The sequence below is a fragment of the Durio zibethinus genome, chromosome 1 (assembly GCF_047325235.1).
Source record: "Durio zibethinus cultivar Kanyao isolate XHJ-2024 chromosome 1, ASM4732523v1, whole genome shotgun sequence".
NCBI classification, from domain to species: domain Eukaryota; kingdom Viridiplantae; phylum Streptophyta; class Magnoliopsida; order Malvales; family Malvaceae; genus Durio; species Durio zibethinus.
Genome location: NC_143162.1, coordinates 35,260,575 through 35,284,705, shown reverse-complemented (window position 1 = coordinate 35,284,705; position 24,131 = coordinate 35,260,575). Strand labels below are relative to the sequence as shown.

Genomic DNA, 24,131 nt, shown 5'->3' with positions numbered 1-24,131 from the left:
TCCCAACGACGGTGGTAAATCTATCAAGAAAATTATTGTACAACTCCGGCCCTCCGGGCCGCCCCTGAGCTCTGGGCCTTGGGGGGATGGGTAAGGTTACATGTTTTGTTGCTTTTAGAAAAAAGCATGCATTTTTGTCATTTGAAGCTCTAAACATTTTTCTTTGCAAAAAGATTACCAATGTGATTCTATTTTCCAGTTCTTGTACTTTTCGCTGAAGATCAACCACGTAATTTTTTACAACAGTTCTGTTTCTCACAGTTGAGTAAGGTTAGTTAACTGTAGTTTCTATTTTTTACCTAATAATTCACAGAATCACAACCTTTTTTCTTTTTTATTTCAATCAATTCTCAGTTTGATAGCATCTGCTTTTTTCAGCTACGAAGTCAAAATGATTACAAACTTCAATGGTTTTGGCGTTGGCCTTGGTATGCCCACGTTTATTTTTATATTTCTTTTTAATATTCTCTCCAAGTAAATTTCTTGTCTTTGAACCATCTTCTTTTCTGTTTTCCTTCGATTTTGTCATCAGGATTTGGTGTTGGTTGCGGCTTCGGAGTTGGATGGGGTTTTGGAGGTCTGTTTTTTTTTTTTTTCAGATTTTATTTTTTAGCTTAAATTATCTTTTAATTTTCACGCATAAAGATTTCACTTCGGCTGAAATATATGTATCCAACACTGGAAATGGATTATGTGTCCCTCTAGTCATGTTATTTGATCCAAGGGAGTGGTTAAAAAAATACTTGTTCTCATCATTTGTGAGATATGGGGCATGGTCGTAGGGACTTTATTTTCGCCTTGGTTGTTGATGTCATTTGAAGATTATAATTTTAGTTGCATGTTGATATTAGACATAAGACTCTAGATTGAATTGTTGATGTCAGATGAGAATGAAATACCAATCATGATCTCTTCATCATCAGTTAGTGAGGGTTATTTTTGTTCATCACTTCATCTCTCAGTCTTAGCTTACTGAAGATATCTTTTGAGATGTTATAAAACTATTCGGTGATGATTCTACTGCTGCCCGTGGGTATTTTATTTGGCAAGTAATTGAATCATGATAGTTAGAAGGTCACTAGATCAGAATGTGTCAATTTGTTGAGCATTGGTAATTTGCTTCTTTTTTTTTTTTCCTGTTCATCTCAGACTCTTCATCTCTTTGCTTGAAATGAGGTTTGAGTTTTATATCATCTTTCTTTGATGAAGGGAATGCGATCTATGGCCCTTTCTTTCTGTTATGTTTTTGTCTTTATTAGCTGGTAAGAAAACTATAACGATGTTGAACGCTATGATGATGAAGGTTTAGAACTTTCAACCCTTGGCTTTGTATTATTGTCAATCTATCGTTGTGGGGCTTTGAGATAGTTTAACAATCGTAAACTTAGGATGCTTTTTGGTTTTTTTTTCTTAAACCTTATAAAATTCTTTCTTTTGTTTTTCCCTGTCTGGTTTGGGATGCATGGTATACCTTTTAACTTTGGTTGTGCAGTAGATCAATCCATTCCCTTGATGGAAAATTATAGATGGCTAAATTATGAAATTTGTAATCATTAATCACCGCTACTTCATTCTTTATAGATATGTATATGTAAATTTTTGCACTTTCTGAAATCATGGTAGTATCTATGATTCTGAATTTATGAATAACTTATTCTCATTCTATGGATGCAATAATAAACTTTTTCTTTTATTTGTGATTTCTTTTCTCACTTGCAGGTACGCCTTTGAGTATCTTTGGGCTTGGTGCAGGTGTTCCTTTAATACTTACTAAACTCCAGTGGTTTCTTTGTTAATTTTTTTTGATTGACTATAATGAATTAATCATAAGTCATTCACATTGTATTTCTTCTTTATGTGAAGGTGGTGGCTGTGGGGTTGGCTTTGGCCTTGGATGGGGCTTTGGGTCTGCCTATGGTAGTCAGTACAGATCATCTGGGGTCACATTCCAAGGTTTAGAATTTGGCAAAGAGGACAGAAGGCAGGATGGTGAGTTCAAAGAACTACCAAAAAGCACCAAGGAAATTCGTGTTTCACAGTAATTTTTTGCCAGTTTGGGGTTGAATTCAGACTTGTAAAGAATGAGATATGAGTTAGAAATGTCATACTATTGCATTTTTCCACATTTGCCATTTAATAGTCAAATTGGACTGGAGGAAAATCCTGGTTACTTTTGTATTTGAGGTAATTAATGTTCAGTTTGGAGTCTTGTAAGTTCAGCTGGAGGAATCGATGAAATTGATTGGAGTTTCTATTTACGAAGTGAAATTCTGTCTGTGGTGATGTATAGTTGGAGCTTCTTCTAGTCTTTCTTATTTTCTCTGCTGGTGCTTGAGATGCTGATTGCTGAGCTAGTGGCGTTCTTGCTTGAGAGTGCTCATATGTTATTAGCTGTTTTAAGTTCCCGTTTTCCAAAGATAGAGGTTGGCTTCCATGAATGCTTTTAATTTTGGTGCCATCTATGCTTATGAGAAGGATTAGGAGAAGGCCACCTTAGATTTAGGGGGAGGAAGAATGATGAAGGGAACGTTGATAGTGAATTTTGCATACAAAAGTGTGCCAAGGAATGCCTGAACACAAGCTGAAAGCTGGATTTTTCTTACAACAGTAAAGTTCTTTTTCTTTTTCTTTGTTTTTTTAAATCAATTGGAAAAATTCATTGTATTCTGAATGGACAGCAAGAGACAACTTTCTTATTTCATAGATATTACCATCCAAAATAAAAATTGAATCGTCCACTTGAATATGAAACCTCCGATTTAAAGTTCATTAATCTTAACCGTTAGGGATTGAGGTGATGAGTTACGAGTTTAAAGGTCTGAAATAAATTCTTCTAGTGGGCTGTGGCAATGAGTCCCGTTTGTAACCCTGATCTAGGGAAAGCAAGAAGTAGCGGAGCGGCTTAGAAACGTACCTTACAAAGTCATCGTCTTTTTTGGCTGTTCTTCAACAATTCTTGGCCGGAAGCCAATAAACAAAGCCATCAATAAAAGAACGTTAAGTCTTTTAGGTGAGACTCCAATTCATGAATATATAGCAATTTGCAGCAAATTCCTATTACAATCGAACTGGAGTAGTGTTGAGGCCTGATAGCCTGACTCCCCACTCCTTTGATTCGCTACCTTCAGTCAACGAACTCAGTTACTCGACAACATTAACCAATGACCAGCTACCAGATGGACAAGAGACAAATCTTTACTGTTCCGCACGTGCATACCCTCCTGTCTGTTTCTTCATCAAGATTGGTCGGTCGCGTGCTAAGAGCTACCCTTCCCTAGTTTTCACGCGATCCCACTTGCTCGTTTCATTCACCTCCAAATATCTACCTGCTTTACCCATCTAGAATAAATTAGGATCGCCCTGACAAAGTGTAAGCATCGTCGCTGGATTTCAGTCCTTTATCGGAAGAACAATGGTTGAACACACAGTTTTCACTCTCTCACAGGTTACTCAACATAAATCAAAGAAAGATTGCTGGCTTGTCATCGATGGCAGAGTAATCCTTCCCTCTCTTTTCATCTACACCCACGAATTAAATACTCATCACGTTCGTCCATATATAATTATTTGTCTTGGTAGTAATAATTAGACCTGACTATTTTTCATAGGTACTAAACGTGACAAAATTCCTGGAAGACCATCCAGGAGGAGAAGAGGTGCTGTTAGAGTCAGCAGGGAAGGATGCGACGCAGGAATTCAAGGATATCGGTCACAGCAACTCGGCTAAAAACTTGCTCCTCAAGCACCAGGTAGGCGTTCTCCAGGGTTACACTTTCAAGAACGACGCAGATGTCCAGGTTGCTTCAACTGAGGAACCCACAAAGAAAGAGATGAGTGCTTTTGTGATCAAGGATGATCGCATGCCTAAATACGCAGCCCTTGTCGAGTTCTTCGTGCCACTCGTGGTTGCTGGTTCCTACTTCAGTTACAGATACCTGACCACAGGCTCATCAATGGTTTAAGCGATTTAGTATCACCAGAAATCTCAAGAACCATGCACCAAGCCAGACTCAAGAAGCCTTTCTTCCTTTAAAATAAATCTTGGTCAAGAATATTAATAACGTAAGAATATCGCTCAAGCTTAGTATGTAGTCCCTTCTTTTTATCTTCAGTTGTAATCCTGCTGATTGTTGCTGAAAGAACTGCGTATTCAATTACATGCAAAAAGAACAGCATTTTTAAATGTCAACGGGTAAATGTGAAAGTGTTGAAGTCCTCGCTGCAACAAATTAGTACGAAATAACATTGGTAATAGAGGTGATGCGACCTTCATGAAAGACACGTAATCTTCCTTTCCGACAACGCCATCAACCATAAAAACATTTGTATTGCGCAGTGAATAATTAATCAATCATTTTATGATTTCTTTTTTTCCTGAACTTCTTTGGCGACAGTTAAGAAAGGCTTTTTTTTTTTCCCACCGATTAAAAGTAATTAATTAATCAATTAATTACAATTAAATGAAACCAAATCAACACATCTGCTTCATACATTGTCTTATTTAGGGTAGATTTGTGCTTCAAAAATGGAAAAGGAACCGGTCAAATTTGCTTCATACACATTGGTTTAACAATGTGGATTTATTTTTCTCTTATTATCTTGAATAAATAAATTTAAAGAATTTTTTTAGGCAGTAAAAGGTTCTTAAACTTTACTCAATATAGTATTTTATTAGGTTGATCTAAACAAAATTATTTATATTAAAATTAATAAATTTATGAAAAATTATATTTTTACTGTTTTTAATTCAAACCCAAAATAATAAAAATGAATTGCCACATTGGTTCAATAATTATTTTATATCAATCATTCATGAAAAAAATTAATTATGATCCCAATGCCAAAGGTTTGATTTTTTGAGAGAAAAAAATTGCATCAAATAAACAAAACAAGATATCATGCATTCTGTGATTTGTTATCCATGAAACTAAAATTATATATCTTAAGTTTAACTTTTGCCAAAGGAAAACTTCGTTTATGTCACATGCAACACTGTTCTCTTTTTTTTTCCCCCTAAAAGAAAAAAGAAAACAGTCAAACATTCATCAATACCCATGGCCCATGGAGGACGTAATTGCAAATTCAGAAAATTCAGAGGAGATTCGCCTAATTATACATTAGCTTAGTGGAGGGAACTCTAAAAAAGACATATTGATCTTTGTCGGTTTGGCTTTGGAGCTTGAGCAGCAGGGTTTCACTTCACACTTCCATTGCCTTCAGACATGGGAACAGAAGGAGAGCAACTCTGCGAAGCAGCGAGAAACGGCGACGTCGCCAGAGTGAAAACTATGGTAGAATCGGGAGCCGACGTATCCTTCTTCGACATCGATGGACTCACGCCGCTCATGCACGCCTCCAAGTTCGGCCATACCCATGTGGTCAAAGCTCTCCTCGAGGCTGGCGCGCCCTGGAACGCTCTTTCTTCATCTAACCAGTCCGCTGGCGACTTCGCCATGGACTCTGGTCACCAGGAAGCATTTGAAGTCCTTCTCAATGCTGGTACCCATTACTTTGTTTATAATCTTTTACCCATATTTGATTTTAGTCTAAATATTTGCTTAAAGTTTAAAAGTATGAAAGAGACTAAGAGAGCTGAATAATTCGTTGAAGTAATTGAAACCACTTAGAGCAAAGAAAGGCTACCCATTGAATTAAAAGGGGAGATTTCAATAGGGAATCATATAATGTATTGACAATTAAGTATCTTTAATTGAACAGGAATACAGGCTGAATTGATTTTGGGAACAATCGCGAGGAAATCAAAAAAGGATGGGGATTCTGAAGGGGATTACTTGGAAGATAGGGTTACTTTTAGTGAGGATAAGTTAATGGACTCTGATAGCAAGGCTGTTATGATGGCTTGGGAGAAACCATTGATGGAAGCTCATGCAAAAGCTGTTTGCTCTGGAGGTGGTAATATACTGAATGTTGGTTTTGGAATGGGTCTTGTGGATACAGCTATTCAACAGTATGGTCCAGCTACGCACACAATTGTTGAGGCTCATCCAGAGGTCTATGAACGCATGCTTCGAACTGGTTGGGGCAAGAAGGATAACGTGAAAATAATATTTGGGCGTTGGCAAGATGTTCTTTCGCAGCTTGAATCTTATGATGGTAATTTGAGATTCATTTTACCATGCAATCTGTATGCATATGTATGTATGACCACATATGTCATTCATATGCTATGATATGTTTTCTTCTTATTCTGAGTTAAGAGTTAATGCTTGAGTTGCTGATATGGATCAACTTCATTAGAAAAATTGGTAATATGCTATGATATGTTTTCTTCTTATTCTGAGTTAATTATATCATTGGGCTACTTTTCAGTTTTTCTGACTTTGGGTATGCTACTAAAGCTAATTCATCATTATTGTATCAAATTAAGAAATTTCGCCCAACCAACCTCTTTTATAATTTTCATGAACATGTAGCATAGTATCTTTGGATGAGTAGAATTTTTGAGTTTGACTACTAATAGTTTTAGTTCTTACCTTTGGAAACATAGAAACCAAAGTAAAAAGCTGTAAGAAGTGCTACCTGCTAACATAGAGTAACCTTTTATCATGAAAATGTATCCTTGTGTTATACAGGCCTACTTACCTATGTAAATAACACCTTGACTTGTATGCAAAACCTGTGTAGGTATTTTCTTTGACACCTATGGAGAATATTATGAAGACCTGAGAGACTTTCATCAGCATCTTCCTAAGTTATTGAAGCCTGGAGGAATCTACTCGTTTTTTAATGGGCTTTGTGGAGGTAATGCATTCTTCCATGTTGTTTACTGCCATTTAATTTCACTAGAACTGGAGAATTTGGGGTACTCGACACAATTAGTCCCCTTGCCTGTCAAGGATTGCTTGGGAGAAGAAGTTTGGCAAGGTGTTAGTCAGAAATATTGGCAACTTGATACTTATTATCTCCCTGTTTGTCAGTCTATACAGGACTCTGAATGATGATTTCATATTTCTGATATGAGAATTGTTTTTCTCCCTTAAATTTGGATTTTTGATCTCAAAAACACTTCAATATCATCTTCCATCATTTCCTGACTTCAGATGGTTAGGATTATGTAAGATGACAGACTATAGATGACGTTGCAGTATGCTTTTGTTGCTGGATTGGCTGTGTGCAGAGAACATCTTCCAGAGAATTGGTTATTGGAAAAGAACTAGTCCATCATGTATGTGCTGGATCTATCACCAATTCCTTTGTCTGGTTAAGCTTTGTGGCTGAAATATATGACAAATTAGTTAGAATTCCGTTTTTTATTCTATTTAGAATACTCATTTATAAGCAAACTTATCATGAGTCAAAATTTTCTTGAAGAAATCGATGTACATGCTACACATTAAATGCAGCAACATCTTAGATGCTTGTGATTAATATCCTATGCTTTGTATTCTTTGTTGGTTTTGATGCAATGTGGAGGGGCAGATCAAGGATGGTTAGTTGATCAGCAATGCTAGATTGCTGAGGCAGCAAGTCTTTGCGAAAATTCTTATAGTAGGTATGAAGTATGAAATTAATGGAAAAAAGAATAAAAATAAAAAAGAAAGAAATATGATAATAATAACCCTCTCATATGTTGCACAATGGTGTGAATCATGAAAGACAGGAACATCAGAAGAGTGCAAGATTTTTAAGACAAATTATTACTAGGAATGCAGTCCAAATTCACATGCCAGTTTCATAAACAGTAGGTAACTGTACAATTATTCCCCACCTTGTCCTGGTTTTTTTTAAACCCAATTTACTGTCCCCTAATTTTCTTGGAGAGCAATTTTAAGACCAGCTGGCTCTGCCATCACAGTTTGCTGTAATATAGATAGTACAAGACGGATTCATTATACTGTAAGGGAGTTCACTCGCGCTTTGAGGCACTTGGCAGTCCCAGTATTAGTATCATGAACCCAATTGTAGCCATGTTTATTTCCAGCTGTAAGCTATTGGACTACCAACAATGTGTTTTCCATCTGACCATTCCAGACGGGCAAAGCTGGTTGTACCGAATGGCATAGAACTGGCTGTAAATGTCACGGTATAGCTCTTTTTCTCATATTCTGCACTGAAACTAAGCGTTGCTGGCTCAACCGACATCTTCACGGCATGGGTCTGTGAATACAAAGAAACTTTGTATGTCGCCGGGGCACCAACATTAGTAAGGGTCCTGGTATAATTGATGGTGCTTGAGACGCCAGCACCACCCTTTTTGCCTGAGGCTTCCAGAGGAACAGAGAAGGATGGGTAATTAAAATCTCCCAGGGTGTACTTTTTGCTTGTCTGACAGGTGAGGTCTCTGTGCGTAATGCTCTTAATTTGATTTGCTGTGTAGTTCAAGGCACAAAGAAGACCAAGATAGTCATCAACTGTAGCATCATAGACAAGGCCAGGATCAAGGGCTGCAACAGGATCCACATGCCCGGCACCATAATCAAATGGTGTTGCTGGTCCTCCGGTAGCAACATCTTCCATTTTTTCACCACTTCTATAAGCTGTGTAGGCTGTGGTCATGAGGGCAGATTTAATGGCTGCTGGACTCCAGTCAGGATGAGCAGCCTTGAGTAGTGCAGCTAACCCACTGACATGGGGGCATGACATTGATGTGCCTGAAATGATGTTGAAGTTTACATGCCTTTGGTCACTCTCTAATCCAGTCGGACCAACTGCACCAGTCCACCCAGCAAGGATATTGACTCCTGGTGCAATAATGTCTGGTTTAAGTATTGCTGGAGTGACTGGATTTGGACCTCTAGAACTGAATGCTGCTACCACGGGAGATGGTTGAACACCTAACTTGGTGGTTCCAGGACCAATTGTGGCTGTTGGATTAGGATCGGAAGATATATATTTCTTGATTGCATCCCCAGTCTTCCGCCCAACAGCTGCCGCAGGTAAGAGATGCGCGTCAGCAACTAGCTCTTCTCCAAAACTATCAGTGATTGTCAAAATCATCCCTACACCACCAGCAGCCTTCACCACCACTCCTTTTTGCACCCTTGCATTACCCCCTCGATCACATAGCACTATTTTCCCAGAAATCTTTTCTGGAATCAAACTTCCAGCCATACAAAGATTTCCACTACTTGAATTGCTCACATTACCACCATAAACTAGTGGCACCTTGGAATGAGGTAACTGCTTTCCGTTATAAAGTGTCATGCCAGAGTATTGGTCCTCGTTTCCTAGAGTAATAGAGGCAGGGAAATCACGGTCCAGTGTTCCAGCACCTACAGTGGTTATCCATGGTGCAATATTTGACAAGCTGCTTGGAATGGGTCCACTATTTCCGGCTGAGCAAGATACAAAAACTCCACGGGCCGCTGCTGTGAACGCTCCAATGGCGATCGTGTCATCATAGTACTCCGATAGTCCTCCCCCAATAGACATTGAAATAACATCCACTCCATCTGCGACAGCTGCGTCCATGGCTGCTACAATATCAGAGCCAAAGCACCCACCAAGCCAACACACCTTGTATATGGCAACTCGGGCATGTGAAGCCATCCCACGTGCTGTTCCAGATGCGTATCCTAGCAAGTTAGCCTTAGGCACAGCTGAGCCGGCAGCTGTAGTTGCTGTATGAGTTCCATGTCCATCATCGTCTCTCGGGGACTTTGATTCCCTGCTTTCGTCAATAGGTCCAAAAGATGCTTCATACCCTTTTGAAAAAAACCTGGCACCAATTAGTTTCCTATTGCAGCTTGACGCGCTGAAGTTTCTGCCCACCTCACACACGCCTTTCCAGCCAGACGGTACTGGCCCAAGCTCCGAATCATCAAAACTTTTCAGCTCGGGCCTAACTCCAGTGTCCAATATGCCAACAGTCACATCACCCATTGAATCAGAGGTAGGGAACAGAGCACTGCTCTTTCCTAATCCAAGGAACTCAGGTGTTCGAGTTGTGTGCAGTTCATATGTCACTTCATGTAGGACAGAGAGAATTCTAGGTTGTCTTCGAAGTGATTCAGCTTCCTCAGCTGTTAGCCTTGTGGAGTAGCCGTGGATCACGTTTTTGTATGGGTAAAGCACGGATGCTGAATCTGAGACAGATTTTAAAGATGCGTCATACCATAGGGAGTGATCAGTGAAACTCTCTGGCATGTTGGATTTGTCCATGTGAACTATGTAAGTCTTTTTGGCTTGCTGGATCTTCTCTTCTGCTACCGCGCATGCGTAACACAAATTCAGATATAGAATGATTTCTAGTAGCTTGAACTTCATTGGCTTCATCTCTGCAGTCAAGGAATTGACGGGTGTTTCTTTTTTCGGATGAATGAAAGTGGGAAGGGAAGCAAATCTCTCGTTGGATTAAGAAATATATTCTCTCCCTAACAGGCAATTTCGCTTCTCCTTGAATGCTGAATGCATAGGTCACCGAGGGTCTACGATATGATGAGATTGGTTTGACTCCAAATATATTCCCTACAAAATATACCCTTCTGGAATAGTATTAATTTCTTGTTTCAATGATTGATGTATAAAATAAAATAAAAAATGTTAAACACCTTAAATCTAGTATAATTCTATAGCAAATTATAATTGCTATGTTGGGCGTTGGTAAAGAACAAGAATTAAGAAGCTAGAATGTTGAGTATTAATTATATAAAGTTTCATCCTGCTGTCGGTTCATATTTATGATTGTTTTAACATGAAAGCAAATTTCATTATTTAGTAAAATAGCAAAGAGATAAACTCAACATGCATGCTCATGATTAAGAAGCTTATTCTACCTTGTATATAAATTGCTTGCAGCCTGAAGAAATGGTCTTGTAAATTAATTCTTATGTAAACCTTGAGTCGGTGGATATAGGATGGAGAGAAAAGTTCAAGGAGGAAGTCTGAAATTTCAAAGATTTGGTATTAAAAATCGAAGGTGCAGAGGAGATTCCATTTTTTACAATAATTAGGTACTCTGTCACATTTTTAACAGGTAAGTAAAGGTCCTTTCAATTTTAATCACTCTATTTAGATTTTATTTAGGCTTTGTTTGTTGTTGTTAAATTTAGACAGTTACTGTTTTATTTAGACTTTATTTGTTATTGTTATATTTAAAAAATTACTATTTTATTGAGGCTTTGTTTGTTGTTGTTATAACTGTTCATTATCCATGTTGATCAATGCCCTTTGCCTGTTGCCTTCATATTAGTCTCTAAAAATCATGAATCCTGCTGGCAGATCTTCACAAAATTAATATCTCTCATTTGACTGTTATGCCATACCCCTGGTGCAAATCAGGTCGTCTTTTTTCATAAATTTACACAGAAAATGAAACATCAGGAATTGGTTTTCGTTGTAAATCTGTACTAAATAACAAAGTAAATGCTGATAATTGCAATTACGGTGATTGTTAGAATATGTTTATCTTTTCTTCTAGATCAGCACTGCCTTCTAACCCAAAATCCCACGCTCTGTATGCCCCAATGATGATATGGAAGGTGATGGTGGGGAATCCACTAAATTCCCATTTGTTCAGGGTTAAAGCTGCCGGGTATCTAACTTTTCATTGATCCAAGCAATTATCATTACCAGGCTGCTGGTTGCCATAGTGGAAAGTCAAGGATTGGCCATCCCAAAGCAACAAATGAGGGGTTGAAAAAGAGAATATGGAATTCTGTGCAGGATGGGAACATCAGCAATTCATTAAGTCATCTGGCCTTTACAAAAGGCTGATAGAAAAGGGGGGGTTTTGATTATATGATGGAATTATTTTAATGTTTCATCACAACAAACTCGAAAGCTTTGTTTCTCCCACTTTTATCTGATAGTATACTTTAGTGGCAATTAGCTGGAAATGGACCCCATACCCTCTAGTCATAGCCAATTTTTTTTTTTATCAGTGTCGTTTAATAATTACTTCTGCAATTAGTTATTGTCTGAACGAAAATAAGTTTTTAAAGTATATTGCACCTGCTTAGTCTATTTCTCCAAAACTTTAATCACTTCTGCTGATGACCATGCACCCCATGTCACTCCAAGTCTAAGCTGATAATCTATATACTACAAATAATACTATTTTATTTATTTCCTTATTAAGAGGTTTTTTTGGACAGAATTACTTATTAAGATTGAAATCTTTAATTACTAAAGCAAACTTTTCTTATTATAAATTTTTAATTAAATTAAATATGAACTGTTTTTATTTTTTATTAATTTTAAAATCCTTATTCAAATTAAACTTTCCTTGATTAATTTTTCTAACAAATTTGACAGGACCAAATTGCATCTCCTTTCATTTTCTAAGCTCCTTTGGTTCGCTAATTGGCTTTCCAAGATTGTTATACCGCTCAAAGTTACATACAATTATTGGACTAGGTTTGAGTCCGGGAAGGCTTGGAAACATACACAAATACAATACATTGTAAAAAGTTTTCTCACGATTTCCTTGGAGTTTGCTTGTCTGTCACTTTCCCAACTAAAATTTAGTATCCAATCTTTGACTATTGAAATTCAGCTATCATCTACCTTTTAATTGCTTTTCTTAAAGGCCTCTTTCCGCCAATTGAGTTGACTGCCATCAAAACTGCTTGCAAGCGTAAGTTGCAAGCCAGCCACAGCTTCAATCATTAAAGCATTGCTATCTGTTCACAAGTAGTCGGTGATTTATTTTTTTTATTTGGAAAAGAGGATCTTTGAGTAAAATATAATGTAATAATTATCTCAAAGCTTTTATCTTATTAGTTAAAAACGTTTGAAGAAATATCATGGCTTTAGTTTCAAATCAATTTTTTTTTATTTGTATTAAAATTTTATCTTTTGATGTAATAAAAAAAGTTTTAATATAAATAAAAAAACTTGATTCGAAATTAAATTTTTAATATTTTTTTAAATATTTCTAATCACTAAATTAAAAATTTATTTTTTACAATTATGATAGTCATGTCAGTTGATCCGCGACGAATTCTAATTTCTAAAAATATTTACATATTTAATTAATTCATAATTACTATTATTATAATTAGTAAGTGCTGCAAAATCAATATATATATTATATAAAAAATATCCCCTATGCTATGTTTGATTAGTCCTTTTAAAACCAAATGCTTCCACATTTTGTGATAATTACTTACTATGCATGGAAACCTAACAATTTTGATAATGCCAGCTGCCTAGCTCAAAGAAACCTACTACATCTAGGAAGGAGGAGCTAGCATTAGTGTTGCAGTATTTCAAATTCTTTATATATGAGATAAATAAAAGATAATTATCTCTTATTAGATCGATCAAAATCTAATAAATTTATTTCTCTTGGTGTAAAAGTTTTTTATTTTTTTGCTTTAATATATTCAATCATATACTTAATATTAGAAAAAGAATGATATAAAACAGTTAATTTAGGCTGCCATATTTTTTTCTATTGAAATTATATTACTTAATTACGTTAATAAAAAAAATCAATTATTTATTATACCTTATATATCTAAATTTTTTAAAATAAATAATTATCATTTAATTATCACAAATGATATGTAATAAGTATTAATTGATTTGTTTAATAAATAATTACATGACATAATTTAAATGAAAAAGATATATACTTAAATAAAATAAAACTTTTAATATCTCATCCCTGTTAAAAAAATGAGGATAATTTCACCATTTCTTTCATATATATTTCATTTGCTTTTAGTTCCTTTCAACTTTGTAGATAAAGATAACCTTTTCTTTTTTTTTTGAATAAACCATATTCATTACAATAATAGTATTAACTTATGAACATGGAAATCCCCTTTGCTTTATATAGATTTTTTATCATACAATCAAGTTTTTGAAATTAGATCAATAATTATGTAATGTAACAGTAGAATATTAAAATTTTAATTTTAATAATTATAATTAAAATTCTAACAATCTCAAATATTAAAAAAATTAAAATTAAAACTGTATATGTACCGATTGCATGAGTCCCTAGAAAAATCCAAAACTAATGAGGTTTGATTCAATAATATTTCATAGAGTAGGTTACAAATTGACCCCACTAGGAACGATAAAGAAGAGAAAAGGGTCAATGGCTCCCTAGGAAAATACGAATTAGAAAGTCGGTGACAGCCAATTCAAACAAATTGTCAACGGTGCTATGGACAACTCCAGCGTTTTCGCTAAATAAATAAGATTTTATCATTTTTTTTTTCTGAAAAATTATTTAATACACTAATAATTAAAATTTTTAGTTTTACAAGTAAAGTTAAAATGATTTAAAAAGTTTCACTTTTTTTAATTTAATTTTTTAAAAATATATACTTTAAAATATGTATTATTATTTTAATCTCGCTTATAAAATTAAAAATTTTTATTATCAATATATTTGATAATTTTTTTAATTTGTGAAAGAGACTCAAACTTTTTTCTCTAAACAAAAAAATCATGCATTATTTATTGAATTAAATATTAAAATGTTAAAACTTTATCCACTCTTAATCAACATATTTTTAAATTTTTAAGAAAAAATGTTAAATGTATATCTGTTGACTAATTATAAAAAAAAATATTTTCACTTACAATTATTTTAGTATAATTAATTAATTATAATTCAAAATTATATGAGATTTATAAAAAATTTATGTGGAATATACACTTATAAATGATGAATTTTTATATAAATTTTTATTAAATAAATTATAATATTATAATTAAAAGTTAAAAGATGTGACAAAAGGAACAACAAATGGAATTTATTATTTGATTTGTTGAGCCTAGAAGCAAAGTCACTGGGTCTAAGTGCCCCCATGGTCAATAATTTCAAATTCAACAAGCCCATGCCAGCCAATTTTCTTAAAAGGCCTTCACTGCTAGAGTCGAGGCTTCTCAAAGGAAGGCCCAAACTTTACTCGAGGCTGATACCCAAAGCTTCTTTTGGGGTGAAATCCAACCCCCCCCCCCCCCCACCTCACAGTTTCCTCAAAAGACACAAACCCCCCTCTTGTTTCAAAATGTACCCTTTCCACCTTTGACCATCAGCCTCGTTGGTCAGCTCCATTAAGAAGAAACCAAATTATCTAAAATGCCCCCTTTTCTCATGAGCTTGTGAAAATGTGCCAATTTAAAAGAAAAAAAACAATTTTTAACGTGAAAAAGAAGATTATGAAAATTTTTTTATTTATTTTAACATTAAAAATGGTTTAAAAACAAAATTCAAACAAACCAATTATTGAGATCTATTTTTTTATTTTTTGCAAAAGTTCTTAAAATCCTAATCTTTAAAAAAGAAAAAAAAAATTGCAAACCAAACAAAATCGGCAAGCAATCAAATAAAATTAGATTCAAATACTTCAACCAAAATTAAGCATCAATAAATCTGCCATAAAATTAAAAATTATAGAGGAAACATACATGTCAATTTTAAATATTCTTTTCAATATCAAATCACGTAAACATAATTTAGGCCATCACAACTGCCAAAATTCATTTTCTTGATCAAAATATTCGTCTTATGGGAGTTTGATGTAGATGCAAACCCATCAGAATCGTCAGCCATCAAGAAGTTATAACTAAAAGCGCAAATCCATGTACCCAGAGAGATAAAGACTAGTGATTTTTTATTTTTACATGAATTATAACTTATTGAAATTTATGTATAAATGATGAAAAGTTTATTATCGAAATAAAGATCATGAAAATAAAATTAAAAAAAAAAAGTTTGAAGAAAAACCCATGCTAGAGAGAGAAAGCTACAGAAAGACATAGTGAGAAAAGGAAGGAGCTGTGTTCATGCGAATTGGCCACATGACACATCACCAGATCCAGCCAGCACGTTTCGGTTCATCTCATACCTCTCTACTGGTAAGGCTACAATACATAGCTTTCACACACACGCACACGCAGACACATATATATATATATATGTTCTTCCGAAACAGTGCCAATGCTATCATTAAGCTCGTGCTAACATGCATGATCTTCTGATTTAATTCTTTTTTTGACTTTTTTTATTTGTTTTTAATTAACTCTGTTTTGTTTGAGCATTTTTTTTATGAGTAATTTGTAATGGAGTCATGGAAAGATATCAAATATCACCGCGAGAACATTTCACCAAAATCGATTTGGTTTTTGAGGCATATAAAAACAGCTTCTACCTTCAGCAGGCTTATGGCCGACGCAGTTGACATTCCACCGCCAGAATTTGAAGCAGACTAAGCACTGCCTAAATGCTACAATATTTCAGTCAACATCAACCGTACAAAGCAATTACTAAAATGCAGAGAAAAAAATGGTCCCTCTCCCCCCCACAGTGAAAAACTTGAGAGCACGTTAAACTGAGGGAGAAATAAGACATGCTTTAAATGTTTTGCCAACAAAAGTCCAATATGGATGCAATGTTGACAATTGGACATGCTTTCACGCCATTCCAAGTTCCCAGCAGCCACTTATAGAAATTTTGGAATCAACGAATAAAAGTTTGCTTGTCCCCCCCCAAAAAAAATGATGTATAATCTTGGAAAAGTTTACCAGCCAAAGAAAAGAGGCAGGATTGAACCAAGGAACACTTGATTAAATGCATACATTAGCATTTTACTTGAGCAGTCACAACCAGCCAGCCATTTGAGTAATTAGAAACATGGGTGCTTCACATGTTATTTACATCATAATATAGAATAATTAACAGTTACTATTTTAACCACACAACATCATTTTTACTAGCAGGATATAGATAAACAGTGCGATAGATTAATTCAGTCTAGGCAGATATTTATACTTGGTGCTGATAATAGTCCTGTTTCTGACCAGGCAAACCCAGGAGAATGGCCCCTGTGGTTAGGGAGATGAAGTCAGGGCAATGTTAATCAGTCTTCGGCCTGAAATTTCATAATAAATGAAGTTATATATAATCTTTTTTATTTTTACCAGAAGCAGCATTCTGATAAAATAAGCAATCAAATAGTTTTGTCTTAGATGTTACTCAGATCAGTAACGAAATCCAGCACTTGTTTCCATTTAAATTACTTATACCCTCTAGAGAATCACATGAGATAATCATCCTAAAGGATGCAATTGCAAATATTGAGTTAAAAACAAGATAGAAATGAGGTTCTTGGAGGCTTGTGATAGTTACTGACACAGCTGGAATAACTGCATCAATAATCTGAACTTTCCAAAATCATAAAACTTGGAACTGCTACTTAAATTTACTCAAATAGTAAAGAAAACGCATAATTTTCAACTTTCCGCGAATGACAGAAGCCAAAAAACGGAAGCACTTGCCCTTTCAGCAAGTACCTAGCTCCAGAATAAGAGGTACGTTTACATGTTATCAAACCTCTCTTAGATGCCTAGAAAGTTGCTATTAAGTTCCAGGAGTACCACAAACACTGGTTCAAATTCTGACATTATCAAAATATGGATAATGGTTCAAGCGAGAGCTATCTCGATTTGGGCAAGTCAGCTACTGGACTCCCAAAAAATTAAGGACAATGAATGAAGAACGATTTTAATGTAGTTATCTTTTTTAAAGTAAGTCAGGCAGCTTACAGTCATCATTCTTTACTCTGTTTTACAGACCTGTCAAAACCTTCTACTACTAGATTTCAGCCGCTTTTAAAGAATTATATAAAAGGATTTTTAAGTTGCTAGATGAAATTTGTTGAGTTTTTAGCATTTTTAGGAGAATTTTTGTATTAACCCTTAAAATGTATTAGCATGGTTTATTAATGGCCTAAGAAAGTGTATCCGCCACGTAAATTAGTAGGCCATCCAGTTTTGATCATTTTCCTTCCTAAGAGCTTGGTGGTATACATATTTTAGATTTATGAATATAAATATCAAAAGAGTTACATCCAGCATTGTCCTTTACTTGTCGGCTATTTGAAACTCGTAACTTGAGCATACATACATATATTGTGCTTTGTGCGCGTTTTTCTGTTAGAACGGTTTTTCCATTGAACTTATTCATAACATCTTTCATTCCACATAAGCTAGATAGGGAGGAGGGGAAATGAAAATAATACCTGCTTCTCAAAGATTCTGCTCTCAGTTATGTCAACTCCTCCTGGAACAGACTTCAATTCCTCATTCCTGCAGGACATGAAAGTAGTGGATAAAAAATGACATGAGCACAAAAGAAAATCTAAGGTTGCCAACATCAAATCACCTTTCTTGTGTAAAACTGGTCTGTCGATCTGGAAATGAATTTATATCAGGAGCCATGGCACCAGGAACTCGGTCTGCAGACCCAAATTTACGTTCTCCCTGTACAAAGAATTGTGTCAAAATACAATTTGCCAAATATTATGTGTTATAGAAGTCACTCAAAACAAAAAAAAAAAAGCCACCGCCGGAAAAGCAACGGACTCACATCAGAATTGTCTTCCATCCACCCTGGAACTCTGTCTGAAAGAAGGGCGACATACTGCTCCATAGCCACCTCTGGATTCATGTTTCCCAACCTTTGCCAAGCATTCCTTGCACAATGCAAGCAGTGCCGTCGATCACTCATACATAGCAGCTGTCAACCCTGTTATTATGACTACCAATCAAGCTATACCGTGTAATTTGGTATAGGCTATGCCCCATTGTGTTTTACACTCTGTTTTTGTCTAGGTTTGACAAAACTTCCCAGTTATAGTGGTCAATCCAAATTTGACCACTATAGAAACTGTAATATTTTGTGTTATCCCACATTGACTCAAGTGTGTTTCAGACAGCTCTAATTATATGAGGCATTATCTATAATCTGAACAAAAAACTGAATAATTCATTATCTCAAATTTGCAAACTGTTGATACATGTGTATATTCAACTATCCTTCTACTGGTTAATTAAATACATGTATATTTTTCAACTACCCTTCTACTGGTTAATTAAAACAATCGGAAACAACATGACTAATAATATAGGCTTACCACCCTTCTTATTTTACTCAGTTTTCTCAAAATTCACCACACCTTTCAGTTTCCAATTTTTAACTTCATTTCGTAATTGCTTTCTAAACTATTTAAACTTCAAACCCAAGTTTGTGGTTTTGACAAAGGATAAAAATTTAGTGTATCAAAATGATATTATCTCTCCCTAACTACCAAAGTTTAATTCCTTTACTCTATTCTGTTAGGCTATTGATTTTTTCCTGTCAGACATTTAAACCCTAGAAACTTGAGTCTAACCATCCACATTCCACACCAACCAAAAAATAGAGCAAAAAGAGGAAGAAAAATCAATCAACAAATAGTCAAATATAGATGGTCAGGAAAGTTTGCTACCATTTGGAGCGAGAAGAGACCATGAAAGCTAGAGGTTGGGGCTCGCGACAAGGCCCTTCCGTAGCAATCTTGTGGAGTCCATAAAGTTCCATCTGAACATCATTCCCCACCCCTTCTAAATCTCCTTTATGCTCGACAAACTTCACAGCTGCTCCAAAAACCTTCTCCAATTCACTCCTCTCTATCCCCTCCCAATCATCATCATCACTCTCTAGTTTCACATTCTTTTCTTCTTCCCCAACTCCTTTCATTTGACTCTTCTCAACGCTGATCTCTTCAGATTGCACTTTGGTTTCATTTTGAGCCTCTAATTCTTCAGCAATTTCCCCAACTTCTTTTTTCTCCGTCTTATTTTCGGTAACAAAATCATCAAGCTTCACATCAGCTTCAGCTTCACCGACCTTAGCTTGTTCTGCTTCAAAATCATCGACCTTCTTGGCAGTTTCTTGCAAAAATTCAACTTCCTTTTCACTTTCAAGGCCTTGAACTTTCAATATTTCAACAAACTCACTTTCTCCAGCTCCAAATTCACCAACCTTATCAGCAGTTTCTTCAACCCATTCAACTTTCTTTTCACTTTCAAAACCCTGATCAACCCCAGCTTTTTCTACTTCAAAAACATCAACCTTATCAACAAGTTCCTTAACAAATTGAACTTTCTTTTCACTTTCGATTCCTTGAACTTTCAATTTCTCAGAAAACTCCAACTCTTCCATGATAGTCTCATCATCAACATCAATCAAAGATTTTTCATCCACCCCAGAAACAGAATCACCACCCATAGCCAAAGAAACAATCTTGGCTATCAAGAAAGAAAAAAGAAGAGCAATAAAAGCAGTCAAAAAGAGCTCCAGGATAATCTCCATGCTTAAAACTCAAAACCCAAAGATTGAAACAGGATGAAAATATGGAATTAATGAAAGTAAAGTTGTTTAACGATCAACTATATAGAGACCCTTTTTTGCAAAAAATGGTTAAAAAAAAAAAGTAAAATAAATAAAAGAGCGAGAGAAGGGTGAGAGGGAAAGGATATATGTAAAGAACAGCAAAGCATATTCGGCATTTTAAAGCTTTGAAAGGGGAAATGGGATCGCTTTTGCTACGTTCATAGGGAAGGAAGTGGGACCCTTAATTGGCTGGCAACATTGGTTAAGTCACGGAGTTTCTTTTAGAAAAAACGTACATATGGCTCCAAAGTGGAGCTGACGTGGCGACAGTTTACGTACCCTTCAGCAGGATAACTGTCATCCTGATTTTACTTCGTTGTACGAGTTTTCCCTCTTCCGCAAAAATGACACGTGTATTAACTGGTTTGCCTCCATTAAGTCTCTAAAGTTGTAGTTAAGAATTACATTATAATTATTAATTAATTAATTAATTAAAATTGAAATAAATAACAATTTAGAATTTTAATATTTTTTAATCAATAAGCTAATACCTTAAAAGTGTAAATTTAATAATTTTATATATTTTATTCTAATATAATATAAACTTAATATATAAAATAAAAATAACTAAATTTAATATTGAAAAAATATGTCTTATGATTAACGTATAAATATGAATTATAAAACAATAAATTTATATTTTATATTATTTGACAAAAAATACACTACAAATATAAAAATTACTTAATTTAATCTCAAAATTCTTTTCCTTGCTTGACTCATTTTCCTTTCTTAGTGTTTAAGGTTTTTGTTTTTTTCTCAAAATGTAAGACAAAAAAATGTTGATGTATTATGTAAGCAGCGTGATTTGCGTTAACAATGTTTCATTTCTTGTTTACAAACGACTTCCAACTTGGTTCCTTTATTATTATTTTTTTCATCTCATAATTTTTTTTTATATTTTTACTTTTAAAATTAAGAAAACCTACTTGATAATTATTTTATTTTATTTTAAAATAATGAAAATAAAAATTTAGTAAGAACTCACCATTTGATAATTACTTACAAACTTTATCGACAATATATAAAATAATTATTCTTTGTAAAAATTCAGCTCTTAAAAACCTATCAAGAAAATCATCTATATATATATTAACAATAGAATAGTTGATATAAGAGTTTAATCTTAAAATTTCAACAATTAAATATGTCATAATGGAAACAATGACAAGTTAAGTTAGGCTATTAGGTTACTTATTACTATTAATTAGGTTATATTTGAATTGTCAATTGAGTAATTTACAAGGTGATTTTTTTTTCTTATGTATAACATAATAGAACATAAGCATTCAACTGAATATGCAACTGTTACGTGCTTCGCTCTTAAGCCATGCAACCGTCACGCAAGTGTGATACAATCATGGTCTTGAAGTAACTAAAACTTGTAAATGGGCCTCATATGGACCTTCTGGCAGCCTCTGGTGGCCTATGGCCTATGGTAGGCTTTGATATGACTTAAAATTGGGCTCTTTTGGTCTTAGAAATTAAGGTCCCATTTAATAAAGCCCAGTGAACTAGTCACCGTCTTCCAAGCCTGTTCTAACACACAACAAAAACACATGTTTTCTCGTGTAAACAAGCATAATTTGAATCTTAATATGAAAATCTTCCGAATCCAAATCATTACTTGTGAATAATTAATCCAGATCATTAAGTGCTAATTATAATAATGTAGAACAGTCATGGTCAAAGTTGATGACTTATGCTAAAATCTACCACTATCATTTTTATATTCCAAAAACATGTACGATTATAATTAAAAAAAAAAAAAAAGGAATTCTCTTACAATTCACATGGGGTTAATTTAATGAGAATTGAAGTTCACATGAAATAGAAGGGGTGGACTATGAACATCCCAACTTGACAAAAGGAATAAATGTGTGCAGATGCATATCCATTTGGAAGCTAGCTGGCAATTGATTGCTGCAGTTTCCAAACTCCCATCCAACAACAACTCAAAGTCTTCATGAAATTTGTCAAAAGGAAATGGAAATATTGGAAGTTGCAAATAATTGCAGAGAAGCCTTGATTGTTGTTCATCCAGAAAGAGATAGTTCGTTTTGGGTCCACCACTTGGTGTGTGATTTATAAATGGCGATCTGACCTCACCAACCACCACAAAGAAATTCCTAGTGAGCTCCAGCTGTACGTTTGAAGCACTAGGCTTACCCCCATAACTCTAAATCAAGCATGCACCTTCGCTTATTTTGCATGCCCTTTTGACTAACATGGTGTTTAGCATTATCTAGAATTCTAGATGACGACCTCACTGCCGACCACTGCACATTCCATCACCGTTATCTCTTCTTATCAAATTTGGAATGTTTATATCTAATTTTTGAGTCATGAAACATTGAATGAATTTTTAATATGATAACAGAAACCTTTTCTTTTGAATCTAATATATGGTTAACATATTTGAAGTTTAAATCATGAATAGTAATGAATTGAATAAATATGAAATCTATCCAACTATAATCATTAATTTGCATTGTGTGGGAGCAGAATATACGGTCTCAAAAGAAGTTTCTTGGAAAGACTATAAGAGATGTGGCCAAGCCAAACAAATGTTCAGAAAAACAGTGGACCAAAACAAGTAAATGCATGGTACAGTTTCCTTAATTTTCACTCAGATTTAATAGCACAAAAATGTATGATGTCATTTCTGGCTCCCACTTTACACGTTGGCTATATATACAAGTCATTCATTCTCAAGCTCTTGTGAATTTTGTAAACCAAAACCAGTTTTCCCATAATTTAGGGAAACTTGTTGCAGTTGAGGGCTGAGGGATCGACAAGAAGAAGCCGTTATGGGAGGAGGAAACGGCCAGAAGTCAAGGATGGCTCGTGCGAAACACATGGAGAAGAACAAACCCGTTAAAGGTAAACATTTCTTTTCCTCTTTACTTTATGCCTTGAAATTTTAGTTTTAAGCTCTGATTATAGTAATTTTTTATGTTATCTAGGTAGTCAGCTGGAGTCAAACAAAAAGGCCATGACAATTCAGGTAAATTGTCAATGAATATTCTTAGATTTCCTTTCTTTTTTGCTGCTGAAAGATTCATGGTTGTGGTAGTTTAATTTCTTGTCATAGTATTTTGTTAATCATTCTTCAATCCTAGTAAGCGAGAACCAGGTTTCAATGAGATGACTGATTGATGGAGAGTGGTGGATGCAGTGCAAAGTTTGCATGCAGACATTCATATGCACCACATCGGAGGTGAAGTGCAGGGAACATGCTGAAGCAAAGCACCCAAAATTTGACATGTATGCTTGTTTCCCTCACCTTAAGAAATGAATGACACAACCCAATAAGAAAAAATAGAACTTCAAGACTGAGCTTGAGGTTCCATATCTTGTATTTATGTTAATATCATTACATTTGAAGCTTCTGTTAAAAGTTACTGCCAATAAAAAAATGAGTTATCACACAATTTGAAGTTGTCCATGCTATCATGGTAGCTAGTTGCTAACTTGTTGCCTAACTCTTAACCATTTATTCTAAGATTAGAGTTTAGCTTGATCGTTTCCCCTTATCCAAGTTTCAAATCCACTAGAATGCTTGGTGGAAGATACTCTGATGTTTTAGGCTAATTTTTAACTGTGCATGCCACTTTTCAAGAGAGCAAACGTCGAATGCCCGGTGGATGCTGTGACAAAACTGAAAAAATGGCTCAGTTGTTCACTGAAGGGTATGGCACTCGGCACGATGGGTCCAGTCCGTTTGGATCCCTGCAACGCACAATGAGACCAGTCAGTTTGGATCCAAACGAATCCCTTTCAACGCGATTGAGCCAAAAAGTGGCCCAACCGTGCTACACTGAAACTTGTTTGAATCCAAACGGAGCCTAACTCGAAAAAAGAACATTCTCTCTTGCCATAAATACAACAGTTAGAGAGAGAGAGGGAAATTAAAAGATGAAATTACATGAGAGCTGAAGTCCTATAATTGGCTTCGTGAGGAGAAGCGTCTCTGCAAGCCTTCCTTATT

At 35.0% G+C, this 24,131-nt stretch overlaps 5 protein-coding genes and 1 pseudogene across 12 annotated transcripts; 4 read left to right on the top strand and 2 right to left on the bottom strand.

Moving 5' to 3' along the window:
- The first annotated feature begins 19 nt into the window (after positions 1–19).
- On the top strand, positions 20–2,268 carry LOC111312564 (uncharacterized). Of its 2 annotated transcripts, XM_022912949.2 has the most exons (6): positions 20–90; positions 200–270; positions 379–428; positions 533–577; positions 1,720–1,752; positions 1,864–2,268. In XM_022912949.2, the coding sequence occupies exons 3-6, from the start codon at positions 392–394 to the stop codon at positions 2,040–2,042; spliced, it is 294 nt and encodes a 97-aa protein (XP_022768684.1). In that variant the 5' UTR covers positions 20–90; positions 200–270; positions 379–391; the 3' UTR covers positions 2,043–2,268. The 2 variants fall into 2 exon arrangements, with proteins under 2 accessions (XP_022768684.1, XP_022768683.1); XM_022912948.2 differs by lacking the exon at positions 20–90 and having other exon boundaries at positions 137–270.
- Positions 2,269–3,338: 1,070 nt separating this feature from the next.
- On the top strand, positions 3,339–4,170 carry LOC111311345 (cytochrome b5-like). Its single transcript, XM_022910721.2, has 2 exons — positions 3,339–3,496; positions 3,609–4,170. Exons 1-2 carry the CDS (start codon positions 3,413–3,415, stop codon positions 3,960–3,962), a joined length of 438 nt encoding a protein of 145 aa, XP_022766456.1. The 5' UTR covers positions 3,339–3,412; the 3' UTR covers positions 3,963–4,170.
- Positions 4,171–5,140: 970 nt separating this feature from the next.
- LOC111312562 (protein arginine N-methyltransferase 2) lies at positions 5,141–10,778 on the top strand. Of its 3 annotated transcripts, none has more exons than XM_022912947.2 (4): positions 5,141–5,499; positions 5,719–6,114; positions 6,646–6,762; positions 10,759–10,778. In XM_022912947.2, the coding sequence occupies exons 1-4, from the start codon at positions 5,223–5,225 to the stop codon at positions 10,761–10,763; spliced, it is 795 nt and encodes a 264-aa protein (XP_022768682.1). In that variant the 5' UTR covers positions 5,141–5,222; the 3' UTR covers positions 10,764–10,778. The 3 variants fall into 3 exon arrangements, with proteins under 3 accessions (XP_022768682.1, XP_022768681.1, XP_022768680.1); XM_022912946.2 differs by lacking the exon at positions 10,759–10,778 and adding an exon at positions 7,062–7,389; XM_022912945.2 differs by lacking the exon at positions 10,759–10,778 and having other exon boundaries at positions 5,145–5,499; positions 6,646–7,389.
- LOC111312560 (subtilisin-like protease SBT1.7 pseudogene) lies at positions 7,627–11,644 on the bottom strand (annotated as a pseudogene). Of its 2 annotated transcripts, none has more exons than XR_016345906.1 (2): positions 10,737–11,644; positions 7,627–10,445 (listed from the first exon to the last, which is right to left on the bottom strand). The product of XR_016345906.1 is annotated as a subtilisin-like protease SBT1.7 pseudogene, transcript variant X1 (transcript). The 2 variants fall into 2 exon arrangements; XR_016345909.1 differs by having other exon boundaries at positions 7,627–10,428.
- Positions 11,645–15,282: 3,638 nt separating this feature from the next.
- On the bottom strand, positions 15,283–20,262 carry LOC111312561 (acyl-CoA-binding domain-containing protein 3-like). 3 transcript variants are annotated; one of them, XM_022912942.2, is made up of 5 exons: positions 19,194–20,250; positions 18,293–18,398; positions 18,089–18,186; positions 17,946–18,012; positions 15,283–16,144 (listed from the first exon to the last, which is right to left on the bottom strand). In XM_022912942.2, the coding sequence occupies exons 1-5, from the start codon at positions 20,057–20,059 to the stop codon at positions 16,088–16,090; spliced, it is 1,194 nt and encodes a 397-aa protein (XP_022768677.2). In that variant the 5' UTR covers positions 20,060–20,250; the 3' UTR covers positions 15,283–16,087. The 3 variants fall into 3 exon arrangements, with proteins under 3 accessions (XP_022768677.2, XP_022768679.2, XP_089623210.1); XM_022912944.2 differs by lacking the exon at positions 15,283–16,144 and adding an exon at positions 16,472–16,796 and having other exon boundaries at positions 19,194–20,262; XM_089767084.1 differs by lacking the exon at positions 15,283–16,144 and having other exon boundaries at positions 16,814–18,012; positions 19,194–20,249.
- Positions 20,263–22,765: 2,503 nt separating this feature from the next.
- LOC111312559 (uncharacterized protein At2g23090-like) lies at positions 22,766–23,613 on the top strand. The gene is made up of 3 exons (XM_022912939.2): positions 22,766–23,023; positions 23,107–23,147; positions 23,319–23,613. The coding sequence occupies exons 1-3, from the start codon at positions 22,951–22,953 to the stop codon at positions 23,436–23,438; spliced, it is 234 nt and encodes a 77-aa protein (XP_022768674.2). The 5' UTR covers positions 22,766–22,950; the 3' UTR covers positions 23,439–23,613.
- The last annotated feature ends 518 nt before the right edge of the window (positions 23,614–24,131 follow it).